This window comes from Megascapheus bottae, chromosome 18 (genome assembly GCF_031878675.1).
Source record: "Megascapheus bottae isolate mThoBot1 chromosome 18, mThoBot2.hap1, whole genome shotgun sequence".
Taxonomy (NCBI): Eukaryota; Metazoa; Chordata; class Mammalia; order Rodentia; family Geomyidae; genus Megascapheus; species Megascapheus bottae.
In genome coordinates, this window is record NC_143526.1 from 26,300,777 (window position 1) to 26,319,787 (window position 19,011).

At 49.0% G+C, this 19,011-nt stretch overlaps 1 protein-coding gene across 1 annotated transcript; it reads right to left on the reverse strand.

The window, feature by feature from the left end:
* Positions 1 to 1,698: 1,698 nt before the first annotated feature.
* Mavs (mitochondrial antiviral signaling protein) lies at positions 1,699 to 17,214 on the reverse strand. The gene is made up of 7 exons (XM_090352049.1): positions 17,156 to 17,214; positions 11,499 to 11,684; positions 8,220 to 8,397; positions 7,701 to 7,867; positions 6,816 to 6,963; positions 3,957 to 4,423; positions 1,699 to 2,497 (listed from the first exon to the last, which is right to left on the reverse strand). The coding sequence occupies exons 2-7, from the start codon at positions 11,613 to 11,615 to the stop codon at positions 2,060 to 2,062; spliced, it is 1,515 nt and encodes a 504-aa protein (XP_090208175.1). The 5' UTR covers positions 11,616 to 11,684; positions 17,156 to 17,214; the 3' UTR covers positions 1,699 to 2,059.
* Between the last annotated feature and the right edge of the window lie 1,797 nt (positions 17,215 to 19,011).

Sequence of the window (19,011 nt, forward strand, 5' to 3'; positions counted from 1 at the left end):
TGAACTCTAACCACAATACTCACATCAGAGCTTCTGGACAGCAAAATTAGAAAAGTGGTACAAAGGCTCCTCCGCACTTACTGCACAACTGACCTGAGGTGCCACCCACAATAGCCAGTTAGTGTGCCTGAAATCATATATACTAGGCCACACTCTGGGGCTACACACTGCATTCTTGCAATACGGCTTTTCTAAAGCTACCCTAGGAAGATAACACATTTAAAGATTGTGCATGCAGAATTGTTTACTGACTCAGCCAGTATGGTACTCGAGTAGGAGGGAGCACATGGGCCTGGTTATGAGCATAGGATATGGCATAGACAGCTTTGAGACAGACCATTCCCAGATATAGGACACAGCCTATGGGTTTGGAGTGTGGGTTGCACAGGAATGCTTCCCTGAAAGCCCACAACTTAGAGGTGGGCTACAGTAAGTCCCACTCCTTACATCATCAACCTGGATGAAGATGGATCCTGTGTCTACCCCTTGTCCAGCAAAGGCCATGTGCAAAGAACCTACAAGTAGGCCGCTGTCCTTGGCCCACAATGCAATGCTCAAGAGGCTGAGATGTGAGGATCATGATTCAAAGGCAGCCGAGGCAGGAAAGTCTGTAAGATTCTTTTTTCCAATGAAATGCCAAAACACTGGAAGTAGAAGTAGTAGTAGAGTGCTAGCCTTGAGCAAAAAAAGCTAGGGGACAGGTTTCAGGTCCCAAGTTCAAGTCCTAGTACCAGCACACTCACAGAAAGAATGCACAAGCAGATGCCCCAAGAGGCCCACCGTTTCTCTGATATAAATGTCCCTAGGAGGTGGGGGAGAATGTACTGGCTTCTATCCTGCACAATTGTCCAGCAGATGTACAACCCTTCCCTAGCAACTCCCTAATGCATAGGCACTACTAAAGGGCAAACAGGAGGGGGAGACAGTGGATGGGGTCCAGATTTACCTCAAGGTATAGCCATGGGTTCACGCATTCAATTGTGACTATAACAACCTGCATCTAATCCTTAGTAAATAAAAGGGCTCGTGATAAATTTACACAGATAAACTCATTTAATCCTCATGAAAATAGGACAGGTACACACACACACACACACACACACACACACACACACACACACACAGAGCAGTGAGAAAACCAAGGCACAGAATGGTTAATATCTTATCTGGGATCACAGAGCCAATGTTAGGATGCAGGAAAGCTGCCTCCTGCAGAGAGCACCCTTAGGTGCTCTGCCTCTCTAGCCCTCAGCTTGACCAGACTGAGCAGAAGGGAGGAGAGAGAAACATTCCTCCTTGGGGCAAGGCACTTGGCAAGCACCTTTAGGCTTCAACCTCAAAAGAACCCAGTGAAGGATTAGGTAGAGTTCCACACCCACATGGGGAAGCCAGAGCAGACATCTGGCCATCTGCTCAGAAACACACACCTTGGCTGGGTTCTGCACCCTTGATGTCCCTCCCCAACCAGAGGAAGCTAAGGGGAAGGGACATCAGGAGGGTAGGAGAGGGGAGCCAGGGAGTGAGGAGGCTGGAGGAATATCCAGAGGTCTTCATGGAACCAGGAAGAAACAGCTGCCTCTTCCTTCTTTGGGTCTGCCAGGGCACCAGACACACTGCTGCTCCCCAGCTGCAGCACTAAGGCACCAGACTGGACAGCAAGATGGGAACAGGGCTTGTGGGATTCCCCCCCCCCCCCCCCCCCGCCCCAGCACACTTGTTCTGTGGCCACAGGGGACCTGGGCAAGGGATGAAACCTGGTTGGGTGGCAACTCAGAAGCACCCAGAGTGACAATTCACACTGCCAGGTGAACAGGACTGAAGCACCAGGGGAAGCCCCAAGCCTGGAAAGGCAAAGGCTTTTGTGAGGGATATGCACATGGTGTGAGCCAAGACTGATCTACTGCCAGGATTCAGTGGGACCTCCCACCAGACCCCAGGTTCCTGAGCCTCCCCCCACCTCCCACCCACCCCGTGGCTCAGCCCCTGCCAGCCAAGTCAGGAGAATGAACTCTGGGGAAGAAGGTGGGTGAGTGGCGCCATCTGGTGTGAGACTGAGGCTTCACTGGGGCAGGCGCCTCTTCACAGCCAGGAACACTGCCAGAAGTGCCATCATGGTGGCGGTGACTGCCCCAAGCCATGTAGCCCAGGACATGGTCTCCACACAGACTACTTCCTCCTCTTCCTCGGGCTCTGGGATAGCTAGCTGCCCAGGCACTCTTTCCTGGCAGTCAATGCTGGGGTCCTTGTTTATGTTCATCCTAAAGGACACATACTCATTCTCCTCTGGGCTGTGGTTGGGCTGTGGGTTGTGGCTGGATTCTGAACCCAGGGAGCTGCTGGGGCTGATGGCGAGGTCCTCAAGACAGCCTGAGAACGGCTGGTTATCCAGCTGGGACAGCAGCACACCGGGCTTGCTCAGCCCTGGCTCTGAGCTTCTCTCTGGGCAGAGTGAACTGCCTCCAAAGGCAGCTATGGGTGCTGATGCCTCCAGGGTCCCCTGAGGGGGAAAAAAATGCCAGAGGAAGTTAAGGATGACATAGAGACAAGTCAGGTTGAGTGATCCATTCCAAAGCCAGAGCATAAACTTGTAGCCCAACTCATCCACTCCCAGCCCATAGTCCTCCGGAGACCGTGCCCTTAGAAACCTAACCTGATAGAGGAGGAAGAGACTAAGACCTTGCACATCACTGGTAGCCCCTCCAGGGGCCACCAGTCACTCTCGGTGTCACTCTCAGTGGCCCAACTATGAGCTCACCCCTTCTAGGTAACCTTTGCTGAACCTGGAGACTATGGATTTGGTGGGAACAGATATAAGCCCCACAGGCAGTGGCTATGGGGGCTGTTGAGTCAGAGCAACTTCTCTGGGCTACTCTGTGAAGCCTGGGCCTGGCAGGATGGGCCAGGCAGGCATCCTAGTGGTAAAGAATGAGGCACATGGGCCACTATGCTCCACCCCTCACTGCTTCCTCTTCTGTGAAACACGGTTGTTTAGCTAAACTGAGGGCTGTAAGCTTCAACTGGCCAGTGGAGGTGGCCCCCATGCCTGACCATCCCCAGGGTCCATCCTCTCATGACTGATGTCTCTTCTGGAGAGCAGGGAGTCTGGAAGAGGCTACATCTCAGTTGTCCCCACATCCTCAGGAAGAACCTTTGAAGCCAAGTACCCATGGCTCATGCCTATAGTCCCTGCAGGCTGAGATCTGAGGATCAAAGCTCAAAGCCACCCTGGGCAGGAAAATCTGTGAGACTCTTATCTCCAATTAACCATCAAATATTCATAAGTGGAACTGTGGCCCAAGTAGTAGAGCAACAGCCTTGATAGAAAAAATTCAAGGAGCCAGGTGCCAATGGCTCACATCTGTAATCCTAGCAAAGCAGGTGGCTGAGATTTAAGGATTGTGGTTCAAAGCCAGCCTGGGCATGAAAGTCAATGAGACTCTTATCTTCAGAAGTGGCACTGTGGCTCAAGTGGTAGAGCACTAGCCTTAAGCTGAAGAGCTCAGGGACAGCACCCAGGCCCAGAGATCAAGCCCTATGACCAAGCAAAAAAATAATAATAATAAGATCAAGGACTGTGCCCAGAGCCCTAGTACCAGCCTTCCCCCCCACACACACAAAAAAAGAAAAGCCTGGACCAGGAGCATAGCCTAGTGGTAGAGTGCTCACCTAGCTTGCATGAAGCCCTGGGTTCAATTCCTTTGTGCCACAAAGTGGAGCTGGAGCTGTGGCTCAAGTGGCAGAGCATTAGTCTTGAGTAAAAAGTGACCAAAGACAGTGCCCAGGCCCTGAATTCAAGCCCCAGGACAAGAAAAAAAAAGAAGAGCCCATGGATTTTCCCATATGGGAGACAGTATATGGACAGAGATGCGTCCAAGTACAGGCTCCAGAGGACCAGCTCTCAGACCAGCTCTCCTGGGGAAAGGACTTAGGCACTGCTGGGTAGAGGGAGGACTCACCTTAGCTTTGCTGCTGCTTCTGCTGGAGGGCCCAGTGCCAGGAGGCACTTTGGGTGGCATTGTGCCAGCACGTGTTGAGTTGATGGGCAATTTGGATGGTGCTGGATGGCTAAGCATATTAGGTGTCGCTGCACTAGTGGTCTTTGAGCTGGTGGGCAACTTGGAAGGCCCTGTACTGACAGGTGTTGGGTTGGAAGGCACTTTGGAAGCCACAGTATTCACCGGCACTGGCATGGGGGTAGCAGGAGGAGGCACTGGGTTGGTAGTCACAGGGTTTCCGGGTACTTCCCCATCACTAGCTCCCTTTGTAGAAGCCAAGACAGAGGACGAGGAAAGGGAGGAGTTGCCAGCAGATGGAGCTGACCCTGCAGGCCCAGGCAAGCGACTTGGCCTGGAACGGGCCAGGGGCTGAAAGGAGACAGTTGGAGACACAGGCCCACGTGTTGGTATGGGACTGGTGACAGCACCTGCAGGGAGTAAAGCAAAAGAGGACGATTTCACCCTGAGGGTTAGAAAAAAGGTCCCTGTACCCCAAGTTCAATTGTTTCTACTGCCATCTAGTCCTTGGAATCTCCCATCCATGATGTTGATTCCACAGCCCCTTTGGTCCTTGCTTTGGGGCCTAAAGATGCAACAGTTACCCCCCTCAGTCCTTGACCTGTAGTCCCAAGTCTGTCTTGTTACAAGAGTGAAATAGTCTCTCCCTCCTTCTAACATCATTAGTACATATTCTTTTATCCCACCCAGGGCACTCCACACCTCTCTCTCTCTCTCTCTCTCTCTCTCTCTCTCTCTCTCTCTCTCTCTCTCTCTCTCTCTCTCTTTCTCTCTCTTTCTCTCTCTCTCTCTTTCTGTCTTTGCCAGTCTTGGGCTTGAGCTCAGGGCCTGAGTACTGTCCTTGGACTTTCTCAAAGCTATAACCCTACCACTTCCACTTGAGCCACAGCACCACTTCTGGCTTTTTCTATGTATGTAGTCCTGAGGAATCAAACCCGGGTCTTCGTGCATGCTAGGCAAGCACTCTACCACTAGGCAAAACTCCCAGTCCCACGTCTCTCATTTTTTGCCTTTCCTACATAGCCTGGTAAAATACTGGTCCTCCACTACTGTCCAAGGCTCCTTGCTACCCCATTCCCCAGCAGGAGCAATCCTGGACCAGGCTCGCCCCCAAGGGTAAGGAAACAAGCACTCCTGGGAAGATAGCCTGACCTGGAGCAAGCAGGAGGTGATGGGAAATGATAGCCCATGAAAAGAATGGCATGGGGAGTCTCTCCAGACTCTAAGGATGAAAATACCAAGCCACAAGGCAGACAAAAGTCAGACTAAAGTCTGATGGCTCCAGCCTTAAGCCTAACAACAGAGAAAACACACGATGGCACTGGGGTCCATAAATATATTAAAACCAAATTGCCAGCTGGGTGCCAGTGACTCATACCTGTTAATTCTGGCTATTCAGGAGGATAAGATCTGAGAATCTCGGTTTGAAACCATACCAGGAGGAAAGTCCATGAGCATCTTACCTCCAGTTAACCACCAAAAGCCGAAAGTGAAGCTGTGGCTCAAGTGGTAGAATGCTAACCTTAAGCACAGTGACCAGGCCCCAAATTCAAGCCTCAGTACCAGCAGGTATGTGTGCACACACACACACACACACACACACAAAATCAAAATGCTTTTTGTCTCCAAATTCTGAAAGATGTTTTATGACACATTTCATCACAAAACACAAATACATACTGAGGGCCATTTGGGGGTGGCAGGAATAGAACAATAAGATGGTTTTTCTGCCAAGTTTTAACTGTTCATGTGTCATGGTACTGAAGGCTGACCAGGTTTCTGTGTCACATGGATCGTGTTTCCTGACCTGAGAGGTCAGGGTGAACAATGTATACTCAGCTCCAAGCAGGAACACAGAGGCCCAATACACAGTCCCAGTCCTTGGCTGATAAAGACTGCTCTTCCTCTGGAAGCTGAGCCACTTGAAGGAGACAATACAGTGCTGGAGAGCTCCCCCACTAACAGCTAGCTCAGCCCTGTTACCATCCTTCTCTGTTCTCCCAGTCCTGGCTGATTCCTACATGGTCCTTTCAGCATAATGCAAAAAAGGGCCTGATTTTCTTCTCTACCCATACTATTACAATGACAGCAAGCCAGACGCTCTGTGATGATTTTTCCAGTCTTTGCATCTAGGAATGGGAGTTTCTCTGTCCTTGAATCTGAGCTAACCTTAGAACTTGTTTTGACTCACAGAATAGAAATGAAGGGCAGCTCATGGGCATATAGTCCCCTCTCCCCTCTCCCTCCTGCTCGCGCGTGCTTCCTCCCCCCCCCCCCTCTCTCTCTCTCTTTGTAGCCATGAGGAAGAGGCAGAAGTAGATCATGTCTATTTGCTGATGGCCTCATGAAAGGAAATTCAGCCAAGACCAAAACTCTTCAACTGCATCAGTTATCAGTTATGTAATAAATCATGGTTACATTTTTTTTTTGCCAGTCCTGGGCTTGAGCTCAGGGCCTGAGCACTGTCCTTGTACTTTCTCAAGGCTAGAGCTCTACCACTTGAGCCTCAGCACCACTTCCGGCTTTTTTTTGTATATACATGGTACCAAGGAATCGAACCCAGGTCTTTGTGCATGCTAGGCAAGCACTTTAACCACTAGGCCAAACTCCCGGCCCCATGGTTACATTTTTTGAACTCTTCATTACATAGCAAATGACATACTCCCCTAAGAAACTGGTTTGATGTTTGAACATCCTTTAGTCCTGCCTCGTTTCCTGTTCTAGGAAATCTGAGGGGTAACTCTAATCCTAACTCATACTTGAGAGAACAATGAGTCCTCAAGCACCCCATTTCATGCACACCTGCTGTGTGGGTGCTGCTTAGTTCTGGGTCCTGCTCGTGATGTCTGCTGGAGGCCATGGGATTGAAGACTGGCAGGTTAGATGAAGGCCCCACAGAGCCACTGGAACTCCTCTGAATGGCCCCAGAGTCATGGGCCTGCTCTGAACTCTGCAAGAGAAGAAATGCGAATAAGATAATTTCCTCTCCCAAAAGCTAGCAAAGGGCAGCTTATGTTCCTGGAGCATCTCTTACAGGCTTCCATCCACACACAGCCAGCCACTATATATGATCTTATATCTACCTTTGAGGGAATGAGGTATCACTCAGTGGTATAGCACTTGCCCAGTTTGCATGGGACCTGGGGTTCAATTCCCAACATTTTAAAGAGTGGAACACAGAATCAAACAAACCCACATACCAACCATTGGGTCCCTATCTACCTTTGTGGCTTGTGGGGAGGTCTTCCTCTCTGTAAATACAGCACAGAATCCAGAATCCTTTCTTCAAGGGCTTTTGCACAGACCTTGTGGCCTCAGGTCCACAGTGTGGACCTGTGTCTGCAGGACACCCCATGATCCACCCATTACACCCCGGTAGAAAACTGATTATCTTCCCCCACACTTTACTGGTGATAACCACACCTCCCTACCCCACCCACCCTGACCTCCTGCTCCCACCTCCACCAATCAGATCACTTCCAGGCCCCTCCAACTGCCCTGGCATCTCATCTGACCATTGCCAACACCTCAAAACTGTGGCTTCCTTGCAGGCTGAGTGCATTAGCTGCTGCCATGGACCCGGAGCAGCTCCTTATTGAGAAAGCCCTGATCTGTTGAGGGAGAGGGCAGAAGTGTGCAGACAAGAACACAAAAGCAGGCGGCCCAAGGTCGGTTATGAGGACTTACCTCTTCTGGGGATTTTGGTGGCTGGGTGTCCTGGACAGGCATAGGGTAACCTGTCTCCCCTCGGCAACCATTGTGGGGTCTGCTGTGGGTTGCAGCAGATTCAGAGGCTCCTGAAATATTGGCAAGAACTGCTGGATCCTCTGGTGCTGGAGAGCAGGCTGGGGCTCCTAGAGGACAAAGAAACAATAGAGAGAAAGATGGTGAACCAGTGAGCAGAGGAAAGGACAGGAGAAGAAATGAGGAAAGCTGGGAAACAAACACCACAGCTACAGAAACGACAGGAGATCCCTGTGCTGAGGTGCAGCTAAGCTCACAATAGTCCTCCATGACAGACATTTCCATCAGCCCCCCCTTTGCAAGGAAGAATGGGGAAATTAAGGAACTTAGCCAAAGGAACACCAGCCAGAAATCAACATCGAGCTATTCTTTGCTCAGGAATTCTGGAATAATAAGGATGAGGATAAGAGAAGGTAGGAGATACAGGGGTGGAGAGTAAGGGGGCCAGGGCAGGAAGTTTACCTCGAGGCAGGTAACTTTGGTAGACACTTGCCACTTGTTCAGCGAGCACAGACAGTTCACAGGCTTTCAATGCCCGGATGAAGATGTCCACCCAGCCAGTCCGCCGCTGGAGGGTGTTGAAGAGTTCCCAGAGTGTGTCCCTGTTCCCCAGGCGCGAGTAGGAGGCCCTCAGGCGATCCTGGAAAACAGCACAAACCACCCTGCTCAAGCCAACTCCCCTCACCCCCTCACCTCTTTCCTACCCTGAAGAGAGTTACTACCCCAAGAGACAACCATTTGACATGGTCCAGCTCAGGTCAAGACCAGAGTAGAGTCACAGAGGTAGAAGAAAGCACAGCTGCAATCAGTAAAGGCAGCTGCCTAGAAAGAGGCAGACCCTGTTCCAAGGTCTCTCTCTCTTAAGGCTCTGCATCAACTATCCTACTAAGTGTTTTCATTCCTCTTGTTTTATGGGTAGCAGGAATCCAGTCCAGGAGGGTAGCCTAGTGGTAGAGTGCTCACCTAAGATACACAAAGCTGGCCATGAGTTGGACCTAATGGTAGAGTGCTTGCCTAACATGCATGAAGATTGAGGTTCGATTCCTTGATACCACATACATAGAAAAGCGGAAGTGGTACTGTGGCTCAAGTGGCAGAGCTCTAGCCTTGAGGAAAGCCCAAGGACAGTACTCAGTCCCTGAGTTCAGTCCCCAGGACTGGCAAATAAATAAGTAAAATAAATAAATAATGCACAAAGCCCTGGGTTCAGTTCCTTGTTACCACATACACAGAAAAAGCTGGAAATGGTGCTGTGGCTCAAGTGGCAGAGTGCTAGCCTTGAACAAAAAGTGTCCAAGGACAGTGCCCAAGTCTGAGTTCAAGCAAAAAGAAAAAAAAGTAGTAGGAATCTAAAGCCTTGGGTTTAGATGGCCCCCAAAACAAAGAGAATGAGGTTTGTTTGAGCCAGGTGCTGGTGGCTCATCCCTACAATCCTAGTTGTTCAGGAAGGTGAGATCTGAAGTTCCTGGGTCCAATCCAGCAGCAAAGTGAAACCCTTATCTCCAACTAACCAATAACAACAACAAAAACAAAACAAATGCTCAAGTAGCAGAATGCCAGCCCTGATGAAAAAAAGTCAAATGTGACTGTAATACCTTGAGGTGCAAGGTCCTGAGTTGGCCCAGGACCGACAGACAGAGGAAAGAAGGAAGGAAGGAAGGAAGGAAGAACGAAGGAAGAGAGGGAGGGAGGGAGGCAGGCAGGCAGGCAGGCAGGCGAGGGAGCAAAGGATTTGGGCAAGGTATAGTTCCCAGCAACAATCAGATGAAAGAAGACAAAGGAGAAACAAGGGGCTGAGAGCACTGAGGAGATTTTGGGAAGATGAAAGCAGTTGCATATATATATATATATATATATATATATATATATATATATATATATATCAACTTAGATTCCCACAGAAAAACAAGCAATCAGACAGCAGAAATGAAAATCTTCAGAAACTAAGTTGGCCTTGGTGGCCCATGACTGTAATCCAGGAGGCTGAGACAGGATAATGATGAATTTGAGGACAGCCTAGGCTACATTGCAAGACTCAAGGGAAGAGGAGGAAGAGGAGATCCACAGAAAACAAGGTGACAAGATATCCCACCAAAAACCCAATACAAGGTGTAACCAAATCCCACAGGGCCCAGACCTGCATTGTAAATGGTATCTATGTGAGAGGATAAACACTCTTTTTTTCTTCTGTATGTGTGTGTACACACACATACATACATACATACATACATACATACATACATACATACATACTTACATGCCCATAAGCAATGGGGCTTGAATGCAGGGCCTGGGTACTTTCCCTAGGACTGGTATGCAATCCCTTAGCTTTTTGACTCAAGGCTGGCACTCTACCACTTGAGCCACAGCCCCACCTCTGGCTTTTTGGTGGTTAATAAAGATAAGAATCTCATAGGCCAGGAGTTTGGCCTAGTGGTAGAGTGCTTACCTAGCATGCATGAAGACCCAGGTTTGATTCCTGGTACCACATACATAGAAAAAAAAAAAAGGTAGAAGTGGTGCTGAGGCTCAAATGGTAGAGCTCTAGCCTTGAGAAAGTCCAAGGACAGTGCTCAGAGCTCAATCCTGAGCTCAAGCCCAGGACTGGCAAAAAAAACAAATAAATACATTTTAAAAAAAGAATCTCATGGACTGTTCAAACTGTGATCCTCAAATCTTAGTCTCTTGAGTAGTTAGGATTACAGGAGTGAGCTATCTGCACCCAGCCAATGGCACTCTTGAGACACCTGAGGACAGGTGTCTTTTGGGTTGCAAAAGATCCCAGTGATACCTGTGGGGAACGCAGGGATCCTATAGTTATTACTATAACTGGGTGGGGAGGGTGGAGGTCATCACTTCACTGATCAATGAGCACAGGGGGCCCAAAGCAAATCCTATCACAGAAGGACAAATCTGGCTCCTCTGAATACTCAAATTTGAGTACCAGAGCCCCAGGAGAGAGTCTCACAATGACAAAAGTAGAATAAAAAAAAACTTTTTAAAAAATCAGCCAAGTACTGGCAGCTCACACCTGTAATCCTAGCTACTCAAGAAGGTGAGATCTTGGGGCCGGGAGTATGGCCTAGTGGTGAAGTGCTTGCCTAGTATGCATGAAGCTCAGAGTTCAACTCCTCGGTACCACATACACATTTAAAAAGCTAGAGGTGGTGCTGTGGTTCAAGTGATAGGTAGAGTGCTAACCTTGAGAAAAACCCAAGGACAGTGCCCAGGCCCTGAGTTCAAGCCCCAGGACTGGCAAAAAAAAAAATTACACGAAGTTGAGATCTGAGGATCACAGTTCAAAGCCAGTCAGAGCAGAAAAGTCTGAGAATCTTACCTTCCATTAACCACCAGAAAACCACTGTGGCTCAAGTGGTAGAGCGCTAGCCTTGAGCAAAAGGGCTAAGGAGTAGCATCCAGGCCCTGAGTTCAGGCTCCATGACTGAACAAAAATAAATTTAAAAAAATAAATAAGATGAAGAAGACTGAAAAACAACATGTAAGGAAAGGGACAAGAGCTAGTAAAGAGGCTAGTGCCATATTTTAGCATTACCCAAATGCAACACAAGAGGGGGCTGTTGAAGTTAGAAAAGTCAGCCTGAACCAACTTTTCTAAAGTAGAAAGGACAAGGAAGATGCAGGAAGAAAGAGGAAGGGATTGGTCTTAGCCAGGGAAAAAACTAGGATGAGGTTAAACTTGGAATCCCACAGCCCAGCATGTAGCTGTCACTTTCTGCTCACCTGGTCGCTGGCTGTAAGGCAGGGCAGGTAGGGCAGAATCTCCAGAACATCTACCCGGCAAAAACTGCTATGATTGCGGCAGATATACTTATAGGTCTTCTCCTCAGCAAAGGTCATGGCTGCTCAGCTTCTGAACAGAGGGTGCTCTGGCCCTGGGAAGGGTAGATGTACTGAGAGGCAAAAAGACTGGAAGAAAAGATATCATAAATGGCAACACGGCTGGAAATAAGGTAGGATGAAGGCAATTCTTTCTTAAAATTTAGGATTCTTTGAGATTCTTCTTCTAATTTTTCATCTCTTTTTTTCCTATGCCCATACTGAGGCCCTTACTAAGGGCTTTATGTTAGCACTCAGAAGTTTGGCCTAGTGGTAGAGTGTTAGCCTGGCATGCACGAAGCCCTGGGTTCAATTCCTCAGTACCACATACATAGAAAAAGCTGGAAGTGGTGTGATGGCCCAAGTGGTAGAGCTGTAGCCTTGAAGAAAGCTCAAGGACAGTGCTCAGGCCCTGAGTTAAAGCTCCAGGACTGGCAAAAAGAAAAAAAAGTTTCATGAACTTTTCTACCCAGGATGGCTTCCATCCTCAGATCTCGACCTCCTGAATAGCTTGGATTACAGGCATGAGCCATTAGCACCCAGCTAATCTTTAGTTTCTCTAAACATTCTATGTTATTGACCAGTGCAAAATAAAGGGGTTGGAAGAGTGGCTCTACAGTAGAGAGCCACCTATAACTGCTGCTGTTTGAGTTATACTACAACAAAGGTGGGGGAAGCCCAACATAATAATAATAATAGGGTCATCACATTGTAAAGATGAAAAAAATGAAGTAGTTTATACCTGTAATCCTAGTTACTCTCGGGAGGCTAAGATCTGAAGATCATGGTTCAGAGCTAGCCCAGGCAGGAACATCCATGAGAGTTTAATCTCCAATTAACCATCAAAAAGCCAGAAGTGGAGGTATGGCTCAAGTGGTAGAGTGCCAGTCCTGACCATAAAGGGCCAAGGAGGGGAAGAATCAGGAAGGGGTAACATTGTCCAAAAAAAAAAAAGTACTCTTTACCTGACATACATAACTTTGTACATCACCTTTTTTTTTTTTTCAGTCGTGGGTCTTGAACTCTGGGCTTGTCCTGGGCATTGTCCCTGAGCTATTCAGCTCAAGGCTATCGCCCTACCCCTTGAGCCACATTGCCACTTCGGATTTTCTGGTGATTAACTGGAGATAAGATAATTGGACTTCAGTACCCAGGCTGGCTTGGAATCACAATCCTCAGATCTCAGCCTCCTTTGTAGCTAAGATTACAGGTGTGAGCCACCGCACCCGGCTTGTACATCAAAGCTAGCTGGGGCAGAAAAAGTTCATATTTTTATTCCAATTAGCCACTAGAAAACTGGAAGTGGCACTATGGCTCAAAGTGGTACAGTACTAACCTTGAGCAGAAGGACTAAGGAGAAAACCCAAGCTCCTACAACTGACCCAATTTTTTTGAAAGTACAAAAAAGAAAAAGCCAATCAACAATGCACGGCCCTGAGTTCAAACCCTACCTCCTGCATTATATACATATGTATAGATACATATATTTGTATGTATCTATACATACATATATGTGCACATATGAATTACTAGTCACCAAAGGAGCAAAAACTGACATCTTTAGGATCAGTTTCTTTCCAGAACACAATGGCGGACCCACCATTAAAGCTTGTTACATGTGTGTTCTCAAGGGGGAGACTGAATGACTGTGTGACTCAGGGCAAGTTACCAGCCTTTCCCAGATTTTCCTTCAAATGGCTCAAGGAGCTTGTATTGACAATACAGTAATTCAGAAAGACAATCTTAAAATTTTCTACAGTTTTTCAAAGGTGAGTCAGCCTTATTTACATAAGGCAATTGTCTATTCATTTGTTTGTGTCTTATTTGCCTCCCCATGTGGGGAGTGCTGCCAGGAATAAGAAAGTCTATGTCATCATCCATTTAATAGTCTACTGAGCTGGGACAGACAACGGATCAATAAATAACTACTGAGATAAGAATTTCTGAGAGTAACAAATTATAATGAAAATAAAGAAGGGCAGTGAGCAGAGCCCCAGAGAAGGATATAACTCTTGAACTGGGGTAGTCAAGGACATTGCCCCCATCTTACCCCCAAAACTCATGTGACATTTGAACTGAGTTTTCTCAGCTGTCTGAAAGTTGGCAGCTTCAGCAGCAGGCATAGTAAACGCCAAGTCTTAATATGGAAACCACACATTTGAAGATTATTAAAAAGCAGGCCAATAAGATGATTAAGAACATGAATACCAAGAGCAGGGTCAAAGTGGACAGAACCCCTTCACTGGTGCCTCACACCCGGAACCCTGGCTACTTAAGAGGCTGAGATTTAGAGCATTACAGTTTGACCAGACTAAGCAGATAAGTCTACAAGACTCCATCTGCAAAAATAACCAGCAAAATGCCAGGCTAGTCTTGTTCCATCCGTAAGCAAGCTAAGGTAGAACACTCAAGCACTGAGTTCAAATCCCAGAACCAGCAAAAAAATTTTTAAAAAGTTGGCAAGGACCACTCATGTAAGGGTATTGTAGAGAAGGACTTAAGGGATTTTATGTAGAATGAAATGGAACCACTGGATGGTTCAAGCAGAGAAAGGAGATCTGATGAAATACCTTTTGGGTGGTTGCAAAGAAAGCCTGTGATGGAGCAAGAGTGGGAGCAAGAGGATGAGTAAGGAGACCCCAAAGGGGGAGATAAAAACGGGTACTGCCAGGATGGTACCATGTAGGTGGGTGAGGCAGTGGCTAGATTCCTAGTGTTTCATGGAGGTGGGAAACAAGGAAGAAAGGAGAAACTGCTCTTTGGATTCTGGGTGCAAGGAAGGTGCCATTTACAGGCTGGGGAAGCCAAAGAGGAGCCACGGCGAAGAGGCAGGTCCAGAGCTCCATTCTGAACAAGCAAAGCTTCAGATGTTGCTAGACTCTGAGAAGAAGTAGGCAGGGCTCAGGGCCAGTGGGTGTCACGGTGAATGAGACCTCTGGGAGACAGCACTTCAAGTGAACAGTGCCCATGGCTGTTGCAGGCACCAACTCCTCTCCACATGGGAAATGAGGCATCAATCCTGCCCGGTGGCCCCACAAACTCACTCTTTATGACTTGAATTGCCAAGCACATTCCTGTTGCCACAGTCCTGGTAGGGGTGAATGCTCATAATAGAAAGGTGAGGAAAGTAAGCTGAATGCTGGTGGCTCACACTTACAACCAAAGCTACTCAGGAAGCTAAGATCTAAGGACTGAATCCAGCCTAGGCAGAAAAGTCTATGGCTCTTTTTTTCCTCTCCCAGTCCTGGGGATCAAACTCAGAGCCTGGACTCTGTCCTGAGCCTTTCTGTGCTCAAAGCTAGTGCTCTACCATTTCAACCACAGTGCCACTTCTGGATTTTTCTGAGTAGTTTATTGGAGATTAGAATCTCATGGACTTTCCTGCCTGCACTGGCTTTGAACCATGGCCCTCAGATCCTAGCCTTCTAAGTAGCTAAGATTACAGGCTTGAGCCACCAGCACCTGGCTAGTCTATAACTCTTGTCTCCAATTAGCCACCAAAAAGCTGAAAGTGGAAGTATGGCTCATGTGGTAGAATGCAAGTCTTGAGAAGAGAAAAAAAAAAAAAAAACAACTAAGGGACAGTGCTCAGGGCCTGAGTTTAAACCCTAGTTCTCTAGTCTCTCTCTCTCTCTCTCTCTCTCTCTCTCTCTCTCTCTCTCTCTCTCTCTCTCTCTCTCTCTCTCACACACACACACACACACACACACACACACACACACGCAAAATAATAATTTTTAAAAGCAAGAAAAGTAGGGCTAAGAGCCAGGCCTAGTGGTAGAGTGCTTGCCTAGCATGCACAAAGCCCTGGGTTCGAGTCCTCAGTACCACATACACAGAAAAAAAAACTCAGAAGTGGTGCTGTGGCTCAAATGATAAAGAGCTAGCCTTGAGGAAAAAAGCTCAGACAGCACCTAGGCAAGCCCCAACTGGCAAATTCAAATTTTAAAAGAGAGGGAGGGGGGGCGGGGAGCCGGGGGCTGTGGCTCACACCTGTAATCCTAGCTGCTCAGGAGGCTGAGATCTAATGACTGCAATTCAAAGCCAGCCCGGGCGCTAAAGACTGTGAGACACTATCTCCAATTAACCACTAGAAAACTGGACCTCAGGTACAATGCCCAGACCCAGGGGTTGGGAAGTAGCTTTGAACTGAAGAACTCAGGGACAGCGCCCATGCCCAGAGTCCAAGCCCCACGACCGACCAAAAAAAAAAAAAAAAAAAGAAAGACAAAAAAAAAGAAAACTGAAAAAATAGTGAGTCTTCAGGAACTAAAGAGCCTCTGTGGAGGTGGATGGATCTTTTCTTCCTCTCCCATAGCACCTAAGAAGGTGCCAGGAAGGATGTTGTCTGAAGGCTCATCTGCAGCTTTAAGGCACAAATAAGGGGGAGGTGACGCCCCCAAAAAAGGAAAGGAAGCCCACATTTGTTCACATTTACTGAAGGCATTCTATATTCCTTCACTTAATCCTGATACAATCTCAGAAGAGGGCAAGGGATACCAAGTCACACAGCTGGCCAGAGGTTCGTGCAGGATTTGAATCTAAGATTTGATGCCTCATTGCAACGAGCCATCTATCTTGCAAGGAATAAAAGCCCCTGCAGCTCGAGGGCCACACAGTCCCTGGGAATTCATGCCGGGGAGGGCCCAAGGTCACTACCTTGGGTGAATGGGATGGCTGGATAAGGATGTCCTAGGGAGTATGCAACATCTAGTCCCTTGCTTCTCAGAATGGAACTCTTTCATACAGGGCAGACAACTTTAGCCCTGCCCTCGTTATCACTGCCTGGTTCCCAGGTGGCTGACTGTCCTCCAAGATGTTTTTGAAACTTTGCAGTATCCAAACAATGCCCTTCTCGCTTCGTTACACTTTCAGCCTTTTCCAGGCACCTCCCGTCGATTTCAGATTAAGGGAGGAGCGTAGTGTTCCCGAAGTTGAGGCGTCTCCAGCCTGATGCTGGAGATCTGATGAAAGACGCTTCCGACCTGACTGTCCCAGGGCCTCGGAGTCGAGTGACGGAGAGCACTGCACACCCTCCCGAGGGGCAGACGGGCCTCACAGCCTCAGATCGGAGTCCTGGGCGGAACCCAGGTGCGCCGAGGGCAGGGAGGCTGTTCTGAGCAGGTGTCTGCCACGCGGGAGAACTGTTAGGGTTCAGGGGCGAGCCGCAGCCCTAAACTCCAGGCGGACCGCCACAGGTCGGCGCACCCGGGCTCCACCTCGCCCGAGGGTCACCCTGGGCCTACGGCGGCAGGAAGAACTCAACGCGCCTCCTTCCGGCCCAACCTTTCCCGAGAACGAGGGCAGACAAACTGGGCCACCCCCACCTCTCCCCAGGGATGGACGCGGGGCGTGGATGTCCCCCAATTCTCGTGCCGCAGTGCTTGGCTCGCCAAGTCCCCGCGCGCGTCATTCGCTCCCGGAACCTCCGCACGCCCACCACTCCGTGCACCCCGCGCCCCCGCGTCCCCTTGGGCTCCTGCCGCCGCAATCCTCCTCCCCGAAAGGGTCTGGGTGCACGCCCAACCCCGGGGACCCCGCGCCCACCACAGCCAACTTACCAGGAGTAGACCCAGCTACCAGCTGACCGCGGCGGCCGGCGCGGAGCCCCGGAGCTTGGGGCGGAGCGGGTCCAGGCCCGTGCGGCTATTGGCCGGGCGGTGGGGCGGTGCTTCGCGGACACGCCTGATTAGCTGTGTGCCGCAGGGTGGACACCGGGGTTGCGTTCTTGGAAGGTGCTAGGCCCCCCCTGTCTTTTCTGTTTGTTCCTTCACTCATTTCCAGCCCACTTCCAGGGGAATCCAGGCTTCAGCTAGAAACCGGGAGCGCGGCCTGCCTCCAAGTCATTGACAGTCCTGGAATTCCATCCCTAGCTCCCAAGGGAAGGCCTGCTCCAGCCAGGAGTCCTAAGGAGCACGGGTTGCGGTGCCCAGAACCTGCACACAGTGCTCAGTAAATTCCCGTTGACCGGCACCGGTTGTCACAGGGTCTTGAGCACCTAACCATTGGACGTGCAGTGGGCCCATGGGAGCAGGATTGGGGCGGCAAGAGACGTAGGATAAGGGCCTGGCGCGTGGCCTAGTGGTAGAGTGCTCGCCTAGCATGTACGAAGCCCTGGGTTCGATCCCTCAGTATCACATATGCAGAAAAAGTCGTCAGTGGAGCTGTGGCTCAAGTGGCGGAGCACTAGCTTTGAGCAGAAAGTGTCCAAGGGCAGTGCCCAGGCCCTGAGTTCAAACCCCCGCAAAAGGAGGGAGATGGGACGCCAAGAGTAGCCAGTCCATTAAATATTCTCAATAATCCGATAAAATAGGTTTATCATTATAAGATTTGGAGAGCCCGGCACCGGTGGTAGGAAAATCTGTGAGACTCTTATCTCCAATTAACCACCAAATATTCATAAATGGAGCTGTTGTAGAGCAACATCTTTGATTTTAAAAAGTTCAAGGAGGGGCTGGGAGTTTGGCCTAGTGGTAGAGTGCTTGCCTAGCATGCATGAAGACCCGGGTTCAATTCCTCGGTACCACATACATAGGAAAAAACTGAAAATGGTGGTAAGGCTCAAGTGGTAGAGCTCTAGCCTTGAGAAAGTCCAAGGACAGTGCTCAGGCCCTGAGCTAAAGCCCAGGAATGGCAAAAAAAAAAAAAAAAAAGTTCAAGGAAACGTGTGACATTTAAAATATGATATAAAAATCAGTGTTAATAAAATCTTTCAATAAAAAAATAGTTCAAGGATCCAGGCACAGGTGGCCCACACCTGTTAATCCTAGCTACTCAGAAGGATGAGGTCTGAGGATAGATGGTCAAAGCCAGCCCAGGCACAAAAGGACCTGAGATTCTCCAATTAACCTCTAGAGAACGGGAAGTGGCACTGTGGCTCAAGTGGTAGAACACTAGCCTTAAACTGAGAGCTCAGGGACAGCACCCAGGCCCAGAATTCAAGGAGAGAGAGAGAAGAGAGAGAGAGAGAGGGAGAGAGAGAGAGAGAGACTTGAGGAAATATCTGACAGTTAGCTGGGCACTGTGGTTCAAGCCTGTGATCCTACTCAGGGAAGCTGAGATCTGAGGATCGCAGTTCAAAGCCAGACAGCACAGAAAAAGTCCATGAGACTCTTATCCCCAATTAGTCACAGAAAACTGGAAGTTGGAAGTGGCACTGTAGCTCAAGTGGTAGAGCGATAGCCTTGAGCTGAAGACCTCAGGGACAGTGCCTGGGCCCAGAGTTCAAGCCCATGACGGACAAAAAAAATCTGAATCTGGGCCGAGTTTGGCCTGGTGGTTAAAGTGCTTGCCTAGCCTGCATGAAGACCTGGGTTCGATTCCTCAGTACCACATACATAGAAAAAAGCCGGAAGTGGTGCTGAGGCTCAAGTGGTAGAGCTCTAGCCTTGAGAAAGTCCAAGGACAGAGCTCAAGC

What these genes read in the sequence shown, in the direction of transcription:
- Mavs (XM_090352049.1), bottom strand. Translation starts at nt 11,615, where the DNA reads ATGACCTTTGCTGAGGAGAAGACCTATAAGTATATCTGCCGCAATCAT. An exon ending in CACCAAAATCCCCAGAAGAG is followed by an intron (nt 6,964 to 7,700) that starts GTAAGTCCTCAT and finishes CTTCTCTTGCAG; the next exon opens with AGTTCAGAGCAGGCCCATGA. An exon ending in GAAGCAGCAGCAAAGCTAAG is followed by an intron (nt 2,498 to 3,956) that starts GTGAGTCCTCCC and finishes TTTCCCCCTCAG; the next exon opens with GGGACCCTGGAGGCATCAGC.